The 17750-nt window shown below is 44.8% G+C and overlaps 1 protein-coding gene across 3 annotated transcripts in view; it reads right to left on the reverse strand.

Annotated features, from left to right (window-relative positions):
• Window positions 1-17750, reverse strand: part of LOC118231588 (IQ motif and SEC7 domain-containing protein 3-like) — a 109373-nt gene that overhangs the window by 4434 nt on the left and 87189 nt on the right. For all 3 annotated transcript variants that reach the window (XM_035425545.1, XM_035425548.1, XM_035425546.1), the window contains 7 exons: window positions 12618-12784; window positions 10638-10777; window positions 8450-8575; window positions 6875-6974; window positions 5464-5625; window positions 3122-3214; window positions 1876-1919 (listed from right to left, as the gene is read on the reverse strand). In XM_035425545.1, coding sequence (XP_035281436.1) covers window positions 1876-1919; window positions 3122-3214; window positions 5464-5625; window positions 6875-6974; window positions 8450-8575; window positions 10638-10777; window positions 12618-12784 — 832 coding nt within the window. The remainder of the gene's footprint in view (window positions 1-1875; window positions 1920-3121; window positions 3215-5463; window positions 5626-6874; window positions 6975-8449; window positions 8576-10637; window positions 10778-12617; window positions 12785-17750) is intronic.

Genomic DNA, 17750 nt, shown 5'->3' on the forward strand with positions numbered 1-17750 from the left:
AGTCTAAGTAGCCTCGAGACAAGCCCCGCAGGTTTCTCGTTATGCAAATGAATTTAATCATTGCATTCCAGTGCGCTCGTTCACGTGATATCATTTTTCTGGCCGATATCGGTGCCGACAAGACGCTGGAAAGAAAAGGTTTCATTACTGCGAGGAGTCCATCGGCAGCCATTCAGCTTTGCGCTAATTTCAGACTGCGGCCTTCTCTTCCTTTTTGTGTCACGCGGGTGTATTCATTAAGGCTACTCTCAGTCCTTCATTAAAGTTACTCTCAGTCCTTCATTAAGGCTACTCTCAGTCCTTCATTAAGGTTACTCTCAGTCCTTCATTAAGGCTACTCTCAGTCCTTCATTAAAGTTACTCTCAGTCCTGCATTAAGGTTACTCTCAGTCCTTCATTAAGGTTACTCTCAGTCCTGCATTAAGGCTACCCTCAGTCCTTCATTAAGGCTACTCTCAGTCCTTCATTAAAGTTACCCTCAGTCCTTCATTAAGGCTACTCTCAGTCCTTCATTAAAGTTACTCTCAGTCCTGCATTAAGGTTACTCTCAGTCCTTCATTAAGGTTACTCTCAGTCCTTCATTAAGGCTACTCTCAGTCCTTCATTAAAGTTACTCTCAGTCCTGCATTAAGGTTACTCTCAGTCCTTCATTAAGGTTACTCTCAGTCCTGCATTAAGGCTACCCTCAGTCCTTCATTAAGGCTACTCTCAGTCCTTCATTAAGGTTACTCTCAGTCCTGCATTAAGGTTACTCTCAGTCCTTCATTAAGGTTACTCTCAGTCCTGCATTAAGGCTACTCTCAGTCCTTCATTAAAGTTACTCTCAGTCCTGCATTAAGGCTACTCTCAGTCCTTCTGTGGTAAAAATGGGCTGACTCTGTCTAGAGCAGTTCCTGATCCATGAAAATTGGTCAACAGGGCTTTCTGAGAGCCTCTGAGACAACTTCACTGCAAAAACCAAAGTCAATCTCAGTAAGTATTTTAGTCTGATAATTTAGGCTTTTTGCTAAATGAGACAAAAATATTGAAAATTTAGTGAGATTCATTTAATTCAGATTTGCTGATGGGGCAGGATGCCAAACAAGCAAAATGTTTTCTACTTGAAAGTAAGATTTTAAGTCTTACAAAATAAAAGAGCAGTTTATCTGACTACTATATAAACTGTTGAAACACTGAATGGGCGTACAGTCCTTTAACAAACGGGTAAAACTTGACTTTAAACTTATGACTGCACTGTTGCATTTACCACATGAATGCATTACGACTACATAAAACATACTTTACCTTGTGCTAGCTAAGACCTCTGGCCACAAATTCCATGTTTTAATAAGCTATTATTATCAGATAGACCTCTGGGCCACAGTTTATGCACGGTTGTGGTACTGTATAGTCAGCATAAATTTTATGTATTCAAATGTCACCCAGGAGAGGGAATGATTTTCTGAGATTGTCTTATATAACGTGATTTACATGTGTATGTGTTTACGTTCCACATTGAAAAATGTAATATTCAAAGAAAACAGTTTTATATTACATATTTACAGTATTTACGCTTTGGAGTATTGTTTATATATGATTTCTAGTCCTGGTATACCTCCAAATGTGTGTGATTGCTTGTTTGTGTGTGTATGTATGTACAGTATGTGTGTGGGTGTGTGTGTGTGCTTGCACAGTGCTCCTGTGTACAACTCGAAACTTTTCAAAGCTGCCGTCATACACAGGGGCCCCAGTAAAAGCACCTACACACACACACACACACACACACACACACACATTCTGTGCATCTTCTGTGATGGAGGCTAGACCTCTTATCTGCTGACTGGCACACTGAGACTTACCTGTAATGGCGCTTCTCTGTATTTATGGGCCACTTACCTCCACTGTGTTGTTCCCACTCCTTTCTTCAAGGTCCGTCTTGCCTGTCGGGAGCCAAAGACAGCTTAGTTTAATGTACACACACGTACGCTCCTTTGAGCAAAACTCACCAGAGCAACACGCACCAGAGAGGAACATGCCCTGATATATATGCTGGCGCTGACTGCCATTGAGGGAGCTGTGTTTTTGTTCGTCCTGACAAACCTATAAAATAAGTGACTTTGTCGGTGTACAGTCAGGAAATGATGACACACAAATGGCTAGAACTGTGAGGGATGCCTCGGTGGTCTGGCTGGTATGGTCCAACCAAATGTCACAAGCTTCAGTGTGGCTACACACTGAGCTTAGTATTTAGAGTGGTATTTGGAGCAAATACACTTTAGCCTATTCTGAAACAGTGTCCGCTAGTGTAACAGAGAGAGGTCAACATTTTAAAGTCCCTCCCAGTACCCCTTTTTGAGTTAAAAAAGGAACTGATATTAATGTTCCAAGAAGAATAATACTTTTCTTTGTCGAACAAAAAATAGGTAAAAGTTTGATACAGGTCTCCAAATTTTATTGTGACATTCAAACAATATTAATAATTTAAACATAATTTTCAAATATCCTGTCTCCCCATTGCGTTATGTGTGTGTGTGGTGATCCATGAGCAAGACTGCAGCCAGATATGTATTTCTCTCTGTCAGAAATTTCATAAGAATTCATGAGCAGGCATTTGATCTTCCTGCTCTCCTTAATTTCACAGGCGTGGTCCTGCCTTTACTGACACCGCAGCGTGAGACCGGCACCCGAAGCATTCGCGCCATTTCATCGCGGGAAGGCGGGAACAAAGCGGTGCGTCACGCCCCTGACGTTCGGGTCACCACGTTGCTGCGTGCGGAGGGTCAACCCACGGCGTGGAGCAGTGTAGTAGCGGGACGCCTAATTGGTATGTTTTTCGGTTGACGTTCCGGTTGAGTTTTTTTTTCAAACTCGTAGTCAGGGACAAGTATTCTTGACACATCCTCAAGAATACTTTGCTTTTTGTGTTTCTCGATATAACGAGGAGCGGGACTGAGCGAGGCGGGTGGGGTGGGGGGGCGGGGGAGGACAGGGGGGTTGTGCGAGGCGGGTGGGGTGGGGGGGGGCGGGGGAGGACAGGGGGGTTGTGCAAAGTGGGTGGTGGGGGGGGGGAGGACGTGGGGAGTGGGGGGTTGTGCGGGGTGGGGGAGGTAGGGGGAGGGGGGGTGGACGATCGAAGCACTACCTGGTGGGGAGCCCCGCTTTGCCCGAATCTCCAGCTGAGACCCGTTGCTTCTGCTGCAGTGAGCCTTGCCCCCCTGCTGCCTCTCCAGCTCCCCTGCGGAACACAGACTCCATCAGTATTCACCACCGCCAGGACCATAACAAAACAAAAAAAAAAAAAAAAGGCAGGGGCTGTTTACTCTGTACACACCCACCCCCTCCCCCCATGCTTTTATATCAGAAATGCACACGCGATAGACTGCTTGACATCTTGACAGTTAATGAAAGCACCTCCCTAATTGTGCTTTTTCATTTTTAGGGATTTGCTTGTCAGTTCTGATCAGTATTTTTCAATAACAGATTATGATGGGTTTTTTTTTTTTTTGTATTCTGCCCATTGCGAATGGCTGAGGAAGTGTGAGTTGTATTACAATGAGAAAAAACTGTCTGGGTGTGATTAGAAGACTTTGGCTCGCAACAACTCAAAACCCGCAATCTAAGATATTGAATTTTTTTAAGGAATATGATTAAACTTAAATTCTGGATAAATCATGTCGTCTTCATCGAAGCAGAACTTGTAAAAACTAAAGCACAGCGATGTCTCTGGCTTGTTTTTTCTGCCCTTTGGAACTGTACACTATTTCTTGCCCTTTGGGGATGAAACCGAAATGACTGCTGCTCATATACACACAAAAACGTAATTGTTTTCTCTGATCGGTGCTCTATGGAAGAGGCTTTACGTGTGGTTTTTCCTTACAATGGCAAGTATCACAGGAGAAACCTCTGTGCTCCTGTTCCCCACGTTCAGAAGTGTGAACATGGCCGATTCCCTTGGGGCGAGCTTCCCCCGGTGTGTCTGCAAACACGTGACCTTCTCCTGCTATCCCTAACTCAGCTATTTTGACATCAGACAAGAAGAAGTAAATCATGACTGCCATATTTTTATTTTTATGCTTTTCTGTTTGTGTGTGTGTGTATCTGCGAGCCTGGCCCCAATGCAGACTGAATCGCAGTTATTCTGGGTTCTGTTGAAGGTGCACTGCATCAGCAAAGCCTTCTCATCTCCTCGTTTCCCACCGCATCTATCCTGGGGCTATGAAGAAAAAAAAATCTGCTCTATACGTACTGCTGCTCTATACATACCGTTTATCTTTGAGCCACAGTATGTCTGTGAGCCTTTTCTTCATCTAAAACATATGTTAAGTCCCTTGGGATCCTAGCAAATATTTCCCTGACTCACCTGACTTGATGTAGGACTGCTTTCAGCTACAGCAGAAAATAGCCCCATGTGAACGGGGGGGGGGGGGGGGGGTAAAGCCAAGCCTGTATTTCAGCTGGTATTGAATCATCAACAGAACTGCCAAAAGTAATCATTCATGATGGAAATGTTTTCCACACTTGCTTATTATGGAGGATACGAACGCTGAGACATGTTACATTTCTCTTCCATTGCACATGACAACATCGCTGCTCATGCTGGTAACCAAGCTGAGTGCGTATTCAATCAAAATCTGAAGTCCACAAAGAAAATCATCTTAGACAGAAAACATAGTCTGGCAAATTATTTTCCCAGAAACTATTCTCTGGTAGGTCAACTTTTCTTGCAAAATTTAGATATTTTGAGTGATTTATACAGGGCTCTGTTCAGTAGTATTCATTTAGAATGCTGAATCCTTTTCTGATTAGTTTTTTTGCTATCTTGCTACTGGCTGTCAACAACAAACTTTTTGGGCATTTTGAACATTTTTATGCTGGTAAAAATATCTTAGGAGCACAGGAGAACAGCGTCTTGGAGAAACCCCTGGATATCTGTCATGAGATGGATGCAATTCTCTGAATGATGCGCAAGAAGTTGGCGAAGACAGAATAATGTCACAAACATATAAGTGATAATAGCTTCACCTAGGTGTCACAAACAGCAAGTAAGGAATTACGGAATTAGGTTGCACTTCAACCTCATTTTCATTGTTTTGTTTTGTGATGGAGTAGAGAACCAAAATTACAAAATCCCTGTCCCAATACGTTTGTATTTAAACTGCAGTTTGGAATAACTCCACTCTTGTTTAATACAAAATGGATGTACATCACCATTTGTGCTCTCAGTGACTCAGTATATAATTTTTTTCTACAAAATAAAAAATCATATACAGTTGTGTGTGCAACAGTTGGGCATCCCTGGTCAAAGTGTATGCTGCAATGAGCATCTAAGTCTATGGAAGCTTACCCAGTCTCTCATAAAGTGAGATAATCCATCTATCTGCAAATTCGTAACACATGATTTCTGACACCGTACAGCCCGGCCAGCGGGGGTAGGTGGGGGTGGGGGGTGACATGGGGGGGAGGGGTTGGGGGGAGAGAACTCACAGTCGATACGGATCTGCTCCATCTCCGACACCTCGGCGATCGACTCCTTCAGGTCCTCCACGAACTTCAGCAGCTCCTCCGCGCTCTGGGCGCAGAAGTTGAGCACCTGCTTCTTCTCCGAGCCGGAGTAGGGCGACACGATGGTGATCCCGTGGGGGTAGTCTGTCACAGCGGCGGTGAGGGGGGGGGGGGGGGGGGGGGGGAATAATGAGACCCTGTCTTTTCCTCTCTTTCCACAGCGCTCCGCAGTGATTCTCCTTGTGTCAGCTAACAGTTTGGACCTTGTAAACCAGGTTTTGTGCCCTTTGGCCCATTAATTGATTAAATGAATCACTCGAATTTTGAAACACTGCTTTTTTCCATTCAATTTAAGCCATTCATTGCACTGGCAGTGCAGACACTGTGGCCCTATATTTTTTTTTTTACCAAAGTACCGTATTTGTGGATTCTTTCATGTAGTGTATGTTTCTTATATCACAAATATGTATGTAACCCAGATCTAGAATGAATCTGTATCATGATGAACATCATCATATTGGTTTCAGATTGATGAACACTGACAACAGTAAGAAATAGAAAAAATACAGGAACATATGAAATGGTACATTTTAAGACTGCCTTGCACAAGGAACTTTGAAAGCCAATGGCACGTTTGTTCTATGCAGGACTTTTTAAGCCTGTGTTTACAATCAAAGAAGTCTGCTTCTCCATCTTCAACCCAGCCCACTCACCCCTGAGTACCTGACCGAGTTTCAGTTATGCAAATTCATGAGAAACTACCAGTAAATTTCTCCTATGAATTACTCGGACTGGACATTAGGCTACACTGTCCGGTCGGGACCTTGAACACCAGTGACTTAATGTGTAGACACTGACCACAAACCTTGGTGATGATTTTCACCATGCAGAACTGCAGTCACAATATTCCCTAGATCCCATGCATACTTTCTCATTCTCCTGGCATCATTACGGAATCAATCCGAAAGAATGAAATCTGGATACACAACGATTCTTAATTAGGCCCTGACAGATAAGCCATTTACAAGAAATATCACTGTCTGTGGCTATAAAACTTCTCTCCAGTTCCCTTTCTAGATGTCAATATGACGTCCACCCACATTGGCTCGGTTGTGTTTACGAGATTCCATGAAAACGACCCTGCCTAATGCACTACAGCACAAAGTCCTCAAAGATGGAGGCGTCCATTTTAAATCAAGTCCCAGCTCATCTACACAGAGGCAAGTGGTGGAGTCCCACCCCCTCTTCATTAACGACATACGCCTTGCAAGCCCTGGACCTCCATTTTACCTTCTGTGTTTGACTTATTTTATCTTTAATTGACCTTGTTAGGTGGGACGCACATGGAGAGAGCGAGAGAAAAGAGGGAGAGAGGAAAGGAGGGAGCACTCACATTCGTTTTCAAAGAGGTGGAACTGCATTCCCAGGAGACCCATGGCTTTGCAGAACGTGTAGGTAGCCGAGCTCTTTTTCTTTGGGCACAACTTCAGGATCTGAGAACAAAGCGGAAGCCGAATGCGGTTCTTAAACTCTAAAAGGGAACGGGGGGGGGGGGGGGGGTGAGTGTAACCCGATTTATGGAAATGCCACACAGTCTTCTGGGTAATTGAGAACACTGAGGGAGGACTCACCAAAGCAAAATTAGCACATTAGTTCTAACGGTTGAACTAATGCCCTAATCTTCATGTTCATGCTAACATATTAGGAGAACCGCTGAAACCCGGAGGCCACAATTTAATTTTGCCCATTAATAAAGTTAAGAGCCCGGCATAAATTTCAGCAGAAGCGTAGAGAGGACAGCAAACCGTAAAGTTTTGAACAGCCACTGCTTTGCATTTTTCAACGGTGTTTAAAACGGAAGGACTTGTTCCGTTGTGACAATTACATATGACTTGGCTGTGATGAAAAAAGGACCATTTTCATACATAAATTATGCAAATATAGGGGCTCCCAAATGGCTTAGCCTGTAACGGCGTGCTCTCCAATCTACATTCTTGCTGGATCCACATTTTGGCCCCCTAATGACCATCCATCATGACTACTTTTTCAGTGTTCAAAATATGACGTCAAGCCATGTGAGATCATCAGAGAGAGAGAAGGAAAAAAAATAATAATTGTGCCTCCAAAGCTTGTTTTTAGACTGGGATTTAGCAAATTAAATATTATTTATATGCCAATGGTTTCTGTTCATATTGACTTTTTTGCATCTATTGAAATACCCCCATGAAACAATTTCTCTTCATAAATGGCTAGGAAAGCACTTTCAATTTTCTACTCCTTTTAATACAGATTGGAGAGGGAGGGGGTTTAATTATGAGTTTAATACTTCATTTTAAGATTATATTTAAATCTGCCTAATAAGGACATTCATTATACTGGGAATTAAATTTATGATTTATTGCTAACTTTTTTTTCTAACAGTGACTTTGGCCGCATTAATCACTTATTTGTACAGTATTCCAAGTGACGTAACCTTCGTCACTAATTCATAAAGTTGGCAAGGGCCCCGCTAATGGGTACAATGTGGAAAGTACATCTTCTTTTCGTAGTAAAAGTGCGTTAAGCAAAACAGCTCAAAATAGAAAAGACAACTGCCTGTACACAACAGAAAATTGGCACAGAATGATGCCAAACTTAAAGTTTGAATGTGTTAGCTTGGCACGCATGTCAGCCGAAACAGCTTACTGTAACACAATTTTACAGCAGGAAAGGTTACCATGTGGGGCAATGCAAGGAGACGTGGGCTAGCTACCAGACGGCTGTCATATTAAATCTTTATAAATCACTGCCGTCCTACCCTCTTAACAATGTCATTTTGAAGGCAAGCCACAAAGATCTCTCGGGTTAATGGCTCCTGCTATGCAAGTACACACGCTTTGCAGCAGCAGGGTTGGAAAGCTATAAATTGATCGTTTGCTTGCTTGGCCGCGTTCCCATGACGGCGGTCGACCAATGAGACGCGTCTTACCACGATGAGGTCGTTGAAGAGGAACACCTCCCTCTGGTGGGCGGCCTGCTTCTGGGCCTTGTTGACGTCGGACACTTCGAAGAGCCGGCTGCAGCACACCAGTCTCCGATGGGGGACGGACAGCACCTGTTGGAATTGGGAGGGGTCGAGAAGAAGGGTCTTTTACTAGGGGTGCGTCCCAATACTCAAAAAATGTATCATCCTTTCCTCCACTACCACCTCATCTCCTGTGTGCCCCGGAAACCGATCTTCGTGTCCTCCCTCCCTCCAGTGTCCCAATATTACAGGAGACAAGCGAAGTGCACAGAACTGTAATGGTGAAGCGGCTTCAAGCTCATCTCCTCCCCTCCTTTCCTCCACATACTTCCGGGTAGGAAACAAGTGGTATAAGGGAGTGGAGGAAAGGTAATGGGACGCACCATAGGATTAGCTGTCGACTGCGTGCCAACCGACTTGGTCGACTGTGCGACTGCATGATTCTCAGACGATGGCTGTACGAGGTGTACTAACCCACAGAACTGGGGGCCGTGGTTGGCTGTCATCGATTCTCAAGCCTGAACCTTGGCAGCTATGCGGTTCAGGAAGTTTCGCTTTGAATTTGGATTTTCCCCGCTCACGCATCGTCTGCTCACCGGTGTGCAGCCGAAACGCTGCGTTAGCCGCGGGCCCAAGAACCGCTGACGGGCTCTTCCTAAAGACCCCCACTGAGATCGATTCATCCCCGCTCCACTGATCTCTATAAGTGGGGAGTCAGATCCCTGAATCAGGGATGTCAGAAAACAAGCCTTTGTTCCATGTGTCTTAAACTCTTCCCCCTTTGAAGCGTGGTCAGTAATTACGTGAGCGGAGGGATACGCTGGAGTAGAGACCGAAGCCCCAGCAAAAACAGTCCTGTGTACATCCTCCACATTGCAGATGCTGTCACAGGTGCACCCATTAGTCCCTGTTTATTACTAAGTCATTCTCTCAGTACTGACTGCAGGCATACAACTATATCAGTCCGACTGACTATACACTCTTTTTTAGAGGACGCAATTAAAACATCTCAGGTGGGATGATCACTGTGTTATCCCAATGGGGATCCCTGACTGGTAGAGATACGCAGTTTGTGTGACTGTATCCTGGAGGATTACTGCTGCAGTGGAGGTTGAGTGGAGAAACTGAACCGCACCATAAATGGACAGAACCCCCCGTTCTTTCTCTGACTGATAAAAAATCAGAGCGTGTGTGTGGCTGGAGGCTTTCCACTGAAGAAAATATCCACTAAATATTAATATATGCTCTTTTTTTACTGATTTTTTTTTAAACTTTTTTTTTTTTTTTACCCATGTTCCATGTGCAGAGATTCTGAGGCTGCTGACATTTCTTGAAAGTTTCCCACAATGCCCTGCAGCTCGGAGCCATCACATCCACAGCCCACTGCTCCATTTAACAAAGGGGATTACAGTCGGAGGGAAGATTAGAGAGGAGCACGGTCCACTGGCCGCCTGATGTGCCGATGAGGGGGGTGGGGTGGGGTGGGGTGGGGGGGGGGATTAAACAAGTGAACAAGTGATCCAGCACTTTGAGAGAGCGATTCAAATTCCACCCTGTCAATGCTCCATCCTCAAAGCAAAAGGCTGTGCTCCTGCCAATGTCTTTCCCAACGGCAACTTGAAGAGTGATGAAGAAAAATTGCCAAGGTCACCCACTGACATTTCTTTTTGTGAAATTTTTTTCTTATTGGGCAAAGTAACAGAAAAGTATGCCTTCAATAAAGAGGATAACAGTTTACAAACCATAGCCCCCAGCCCCCTGCCAGCACCTATTGAGGGACCCACCCACCTAATACTCAGCCCATTGGGTGTTATCATTAAAACATTGCCTTTTTTTTTGGGCGTCAATGACTCCCTGGTCCGACGTGGGACACGAGGGGACCACCCCAACACCCCCTGCCCCCCCCCCCCCATGTTGTGCAGCTGTTCTGCACCCATGCTAACTCTTCTGCACCCGTGCTAACTGTACTGCACCCATGCTAACTGTTCTGCACCCATGCTAACTGTTCTGCACCCATGCTAACTGTTCTGCACCCATGCTAACTGTTTGCACCCATGCTAACTGTTCTGCACCCATGCTAACCGTTCCGTGCTTGTGCTAAATCTGACTGCATTGGACAACATAGTAGCAGCAAGCAGCAGCAGTCACTCACCGTCTTCATGCCCACGATGGACTGCTCCACCTTGGTGACGTAGGTGACGTGGTCCTCGTTGGAGCGCAGCTCCCTCAGCTGGATGCGCTCGTAGATGCCCACCACCATGTCCCGCGGGATGTCTGCCCCGTCGTCCACCCCTGGGGGAACACAGAGAGGCAGGGAGACCGAAATATCAGCATCTACAGCAGCGCCTGCGTTTTCCTGCTGAAAAGAACAAGGACAAACTCCACAGTGCTAGGAACTTCTAAGTAGCCCCGCAAATTCAGGGTGAACAGATCTATGAAGCGCCGCTCCTTCCACAGCAGCTGAGAAGACTGAGAAAACTCACTTCAAAAAGAAAGTCGAAGACAAGGCAAAAACTGTCTGTTTCCTTCTGACTGCAACGCTGAAACTTTGCACACTCCATGCCTCTCCCTTTCGAAATAATTCTATTATGGAGACACTGAGCTTTGCAAAGCTATGATGGAATAACTGGATAATATGAGAAGATTAAGATACTAGGGAAAGGATACGACGGGATAACTATTTAGTAAGACCAACCATCTAAATTTGAATTCAAAATTCCCCTCAGCTCGCTTAGTTAGCAATACAAACCCATAAAATTAGAATTCAGATGTTCTTTGCTGTAATACCATTACTGTCTGGACGTGACACAGAGCGTCTACACACTCCAGGCACGATGAGAATATCCCTAACAGTGCCCAGCCGGTACCCTGCATTCTCTCACTAGCCTCTGCTATACAAGCCACTGTCACGCTCCTCCCTCTAGAAAAGCAGCGTAGTAAAGCATCCCTCTGTGATGTCAGCACCAGGACGCGTGGGCAAAAAAAACCAAAATCATCTTTATTCGGTTACGGTAGCCGAATGCGTCTCTCCCCACTTCAAACGGGAATGTACCCGCACTGCCTCTGTGTCAGCTCTGCGTTTTCAGTTAAAGAAGTAAATTCAAACAAAATAAAACATGCGATCTTGAAAGATGGGGCTGTTCACGGATACGAGGAGCCGGGATGCTTTCGCTAGTTTTAAACAATCTCGAAGTGTATACAAACACACATACACTCCCACATACACACAAACAAACCTACACACACACACACACACACTCAAATCAACCTGGCCTCAAAGCTGAATTCCTACGTGTGGCATTGCTTCAAAGTGATTGAAATAGTTCGGTCTTAGCCGCAGGGCTGCTCTGTGATGTCACGTACGGCCTACAAGCTCCGATTGGCTCGCTGCCATGCTTCCTCTAGACATAATACAGGCTCCGTCTACGGCGGCTGGTTCACATTTGACAAATTCCATCAAATGTCAAAGTGTGAATAGTCAAGAGATGTTTCCCGAGAGGGATAATTGTCTCCAACACGTTTTTGATTTGCACCACAATCCACCATTAATATCGCCAGCGCTTGCACCGTTCCACTAAACCGCTTGCAGCCATGATTGGCCAATTAGCTGAATAAGGTGACTGAATGGCTGTCGAGAGCGACGTCTGCTTCCTTCAGGCGGGAATACTTTATTCGATTTTCTCACGGGCTGTGATGTCGAGAGTCCGGATGCCCTCTCACACTTAAGAGGTTCAGGTCGTGACAGCCGGACAAATGACGGCATAGACTATAGGAGCTCCCGACCAGATCAGATGCCGTTACAGTCGGCAAAAAGCACAGGGGGCAAAACGTCATACACAGAGCCGCCTCCTGATTGGTCAATGGGAAGTGAAACACAGGACCGGCTCGCATGACCTCTCACACCTGATGAATTCATGCCGACTGTGTCCAAATTTTTTTTGACACGTCAAAAAATAATCAGGAGCCTGTAGACCGGTCGGATCGGTTCAGAATGGCATCTCATACCTTGCGAGTTGCGACGTCACAACCCAACGTTTTTCTTACGATTTGATCCCGATCAGAAAAAAAACAATCAGGAGCCTGCAACTCATATAACGCCCACTCTTTCTGACCATTCTTGGGTAAGACTCACCTCTCAGGTTGCGGATGAAGTCCTCCAGCATCATCTTGCGGTCCGGTTTGATGTTGGGGCTGTACATGTCCGTGTTGAGGAGGATGATGGCGAAGGCCAGGATGAAGATGGTGTCGGGGTTGTGGAACTGCTGCACCACATCGGGGTTGCACATGCAGTAGCGCTGGCTGTGGGAACAGAAGAGGAGGAGGGTACAGGTGAAGGTCGATGTGGAAGAGGAGGGTACAGGTGAAGGTCGATGTGGAAGAGGAGGGTACAGGTGAAGGTCAATGTGGAAGACGAGGGTACAGGTGAAGGTCGATGTGGAAGAGGAGGGTACAGGTGAAGGTCGATGTGGAAGAGGAGGGTACAGGTGAAGGTCGATGTGGAAGAGGAGGGTACAGGTGAAGGTCGATGTGGAAGAGGAGGGTACAGGTGAAGGTCGATGTGGAAGAGGAGGGTACAGGTGAAGGTCGATGTGGAAGAGGAGGGTACAGGTGAAGGTCGATGTGGAAGAGCAGAGTACAGGTGAAGGTCGATGTGGAAGAGCAGAGTACAGGTGAAGGTCGATGTGGAAGAGCAGAGTACAGGTGAAGGTCGATGCTTCGGGCTTTGGCAGCAGAGAAATGACCGGGTTCACATTTTGACATGCATTTCAGTTTTACACCACCAGGGGGTCGCCAGAGCCTCCAATTCCAGCCGTGAGTCAGGTGATCCTTCAGTTAGCAGTGGCTATCATTTCACTTAACAGTTCAGTTACTACTGAAACAGGCTCAAGAGAAGAATGAGTGTGCCGTTTAATTCATTGATCACTTGTTGGCTCAGTGTAGTGTGAGTGTGTGTCAGATAAATGGGGCACTAAATTAAAATGTCCATCAACGACATGTCAGTTAGTTTTTTTTCTTGTGTGTGATGGGAAATGTTGATTTCAAACAAGCCAACTTGTTCTCTTGTGTTCAGAGATATTGTTAGGTGAAAAAAATAGAACCTGCAGCAGGGCCATGTAATTAAAAACGGGCAGCTAGGAATGTCACACATTCGACTAAAGGAAAAAATTCCGACGCTCTAAAATTTGTTGTTAAATTTGACTGCTGTCAGTTAGATGAAAACTAGTCTCGCATAGCCAGACCTATCTCCACACTTCGTTTCAGCGCTGTGCCAGCGCTGGAGAAAGGTCTGACTCAACCCATTATCATTCCGGTATAGGGGAAAAAAACGCTCTGGCTTGTTTGTATTTCTTTAAACCAATCACAATCGTCTTGGGCGGCGCTAAGCCCAGGATGCAGCGACGGTGCCCGTGAAGACGGAAACACTCAGACAGCGGAAGGGGAGGAGAATTCCGACTGAAATAGTCGGCCAATGGCAGGCTTACACCCACAGTCTATATCCTGTGAGTCAGACTGGATGAAAACTTACCCATAAGGAGACACAAATCTCTAGTCAATGACAGATTTTGCAACAACTGACAAGTACTAGGAGGCTTTTGGTGTTAAGCTCGGAAATATTTTGTCAGCTGTTTTCTAGAATTGATTCGAGTACATTTACATCAAATGCATCAAATTAAACAAATTTGAGCATTTTTCTCAGTTTTGAAGTTGAGAGTGCCAGTCTTATCAAGCTTGAAACAGAATCAAGGTGAATCTAGGTCTTTTACACTGGGAATGCAAACTGGTCAATTATCTTGACAGCTATCAGAAATCTATGAGCTAATTGGCTGAACCAGGGCTGTAATTTTCAGTGAAAATGTGTCTGTTAATGTCTTCCTCCCAAGCTCCTGTAATGTACCAATGCTGGTTGTAAAGTGATTTTACTTTGATATATTCATGTGAACCAGATAACTTGCTGAAGCTAAGGCTTTCACACTGGCTACTTCACATTTATTATTATTATTATTATTATTATTATTATTTCACCTCTGCAATGTTGGCACATCTGAAGTGGCCTAGAAAAACCACAGGAGAAAAATGTAGTAAGAATGATAATAAGCATCGTTCAGCTTCTGGGGATATGAAAGCATAAAAGAGCAATTGGCAACTACAAAATATCAATGGAAAAATCAATGAAGACTGCAGGAAAGCGGTTCCATAAGAAATGTTGAACAGTGCGGAACAAGAGTCAAAGAAATTGCACACTTAAAAGGACATAAAAGGAAATGGGATGCCCCAAGGAATTGTGGGGGTTCCTTCATATTTCCTCCAATAACTACAAGGAATTATCTTCAAACAACTTAAATTCTGAATCATCAGCTCCGAAAGAAATCCGCTTTGTCCCATCTAGGAATTTGTCCATGACACTTTACCAAAAAAGCAAATAGTAAAATTGTGAAAATTTCGCTTGTCGTGTGAAAGCACGCTAAGGCAATCAATCTTCCCCACTGTGTGCAATAGATCAGTCGACTGAAACGAGAAATGTGAGCTTCTCATACATATACACAGTAGAATCTCTATATGTTCCACAGAATTTGCTGAAGAACTTATTTTTCTAACAAGGTACATTAAATTAAGGCAAGTCACCTCGTCAGACGGAAGCTAAGTCATAATGGTGTCCAAATGAAAGGGCTTAGGGGTTAGACTATGACTTCCTGGGGGGCTGAGACAGTCATTACACGCACAGTGTTTCTACTTTCCAGTTACTGCTCAATAAAGTCTCATTTATGTTCAAGGGAACTGCTATATGCAAATTATATTTCATGTCAGATGAATATATTTGATTATATATTTGGTAACTCTTTGCTATATGCTATAAAGCATACATAGCACTGTTATAAGCATCGTCATAACAGCATAATATGAATTATATTACAATTCTGTCATAATGTATGCGGCAAATAACTGTTTAAATTCAAAATGGCAGTTTTATGACAACACTGGCCATGACAACTATCATGCCTATTAGTTATGCAGGCTTTATGGCATGTAGCTCAAGTGTTACAAATATTCTATAATTCATAAAGCAGTTTGATAAGATGACATATCCAGTTAAATATTTACGCAGTCGATGAGATGTCTCTTCACTCTCCGGATGCATACATTTTTTAAGAGTAAGTTATTTAAAATAGAGGTATTTAATATATTAAAATTCTGAAACTTTCGAACAATTTTATATGTGAACTGGAGGAGTGAATGGAAATCTGCCAAAAATGACTAACAGAGCAGAGCATAACCTTGCTCTGACATCCCACGCTTTTCAACAGTCCCTAGATCACCCTGGAATAGCCCACGGGGGTAGAAAGAAAAAAAAATACTTTAATTATACATACGCTCAGTCTTTCATAGCCTCTACTCAATCTGATACAGAGACCTTAAACTCGTCTGAACAAAAAATGCGAGATAATGCAGGAAAAGCTGTGTGCTTTTTTTCTGCATTTAAAAGTGTTCTAGCTAACTCTCTATAAGACGTTTTCTCTGTTTGCTAGACTGGAAAAGGTTTCTTTGCTATTTGTTGTAATTCGTTTATCCTTCATATGGGTTTTGATAGCGCCTATGATTGCAGCACAGCTACTGTACAAACATGCACATGCACACGTGCGCGCACACACACACACACACACACGTTTGTATTGCTATACTTGTGAGGACTTCCCATTGACTTACATTCATTCCGTAACCTCTAACCCTAACCCTAACCCCAACCACCACATGCCTAACCTTAACCCTAACCTTAACCTAATTCTAACCCTAACCCTAACCCTAAAACTGCCTCTTGAACTTGTGGGGACCAGCAAAAGGTCCCCACCTGGCCTCCTCATCTTTCTATCCTTGTGGGGACATTTGGTTCTCACAAAGATATTAAAACATGCCCACACACACACACACACACACAGACCCACACACGCACGCGAACACACGCCCACACACTCGTTCTCACATACAGTTACAGCAGAAGAACAGATTCCTGTTTCCCGCGGAGATCGCTAACAGGGGGCCGGGGACGAGTGATCGCGGAGATGTGACATAACTCGTGCGCCCCCCCCCCTCCCCCTCTCTCCCCCCATCTCCCCCCCCCCCCTCCCCCTCTCCCCGCCCCCCCCCCCCCCCCCCCCCCCCCCCCCCCCCCCCCAACCCCCCCTCCCCCCGGCCTCGGCTCTCGTGTTCTCTCCACCGCTCACGACATCATCTCAGCGCCGCACGGCGACGTGTTCGCAAGACGCCAGCCTCCCACTCATCCGCCGACAGAGCCCCCGCACCCGCCCCCCCCCCCCCCCCCCCGCCTCATTACGCTTCGCCGCACCGCCAAAACGCCTCATTAGGAGCGGGTTCCTGCCTTTCCGTTCCGCGGCGTGAGGGCGCCTCTGTTCACCTAACAGGCAACGACAACGTTCGGTTTTCACCCGTTCTCGCGAACGCAGACACGACGTTCGGCTTCTGAGTGCTTTAAGCGCATGCGTCACTCTGTATGTCGGTGGCACACAGAGAATATTCTCGCTAATGGTAATGATAGACATGTTACAGTCATAAATTAAAATGAAAAATAAAAAATCAGCCAATATGTACACGGTAAAATGCTGAGAGTCATTTCAACTCTAAATGGAGTACATATGAGTCCAACAGGAAGCATACTGTATGTACTCTGAAAGAGCTGATTTTTACTGTGTACACTTGAAGGAATCCCGGGACAAAGAGGAATGATTTGTGGTGAGACGACGCCGAAGCCGTTTCATCAATGTCCCAGTGTTGATTTCAGCAAATGAGAGAAGCTGAGAAACAGATGTCGAGCGACTATTCGTCACAATTTGGTTGTCAGCATTGTATGCAAGCATATATCACAGTAAACATTTGGCAGCTGTATGGCCACTGGAAACAATTTACCATACTGAAAACAAAGACAATTTTGACTGAGGATAGAAGTACATATTTGAAGAAAGTCCTCTTCCCAAAGGCCTTTTCTTCATAATGGTCTGTGATTTACTGAGATGAAAATGTCTGAAAATTCAGATATGACTCAAATCCCAAAGTTACTGTAACTCTCCAGTAAAAGATGACTCTGTAGAGTAATGAAATGCGTACAGTGAAAGTTATAAAAAGGAGCTTGTTCATTCTTAGTGTGAAGACAGTTTACTTGTTCAGACAAATGAAAGTCAAAATGAAAATGATCTTTGGCATAAAAAAAGAAAATATAGTTAACTTCCAGAGCCTGATTTCATAACAACTGCAA

Source organism: Anguilla anguilla, chromosome 7 (genome assembly GCF_013347855.1).
Source record: "Anguilla anguilla isolate fAngAng1 chromosome 7, fAngAng1.pri, whole genome shotgun sequence".
Taxonomy (NCBI): Eukaryota; Metazoa; Chordata; class Actinopteri; order Anguilliformes; family Anguillidae; genus Anguilla; species Anguilla anguilla.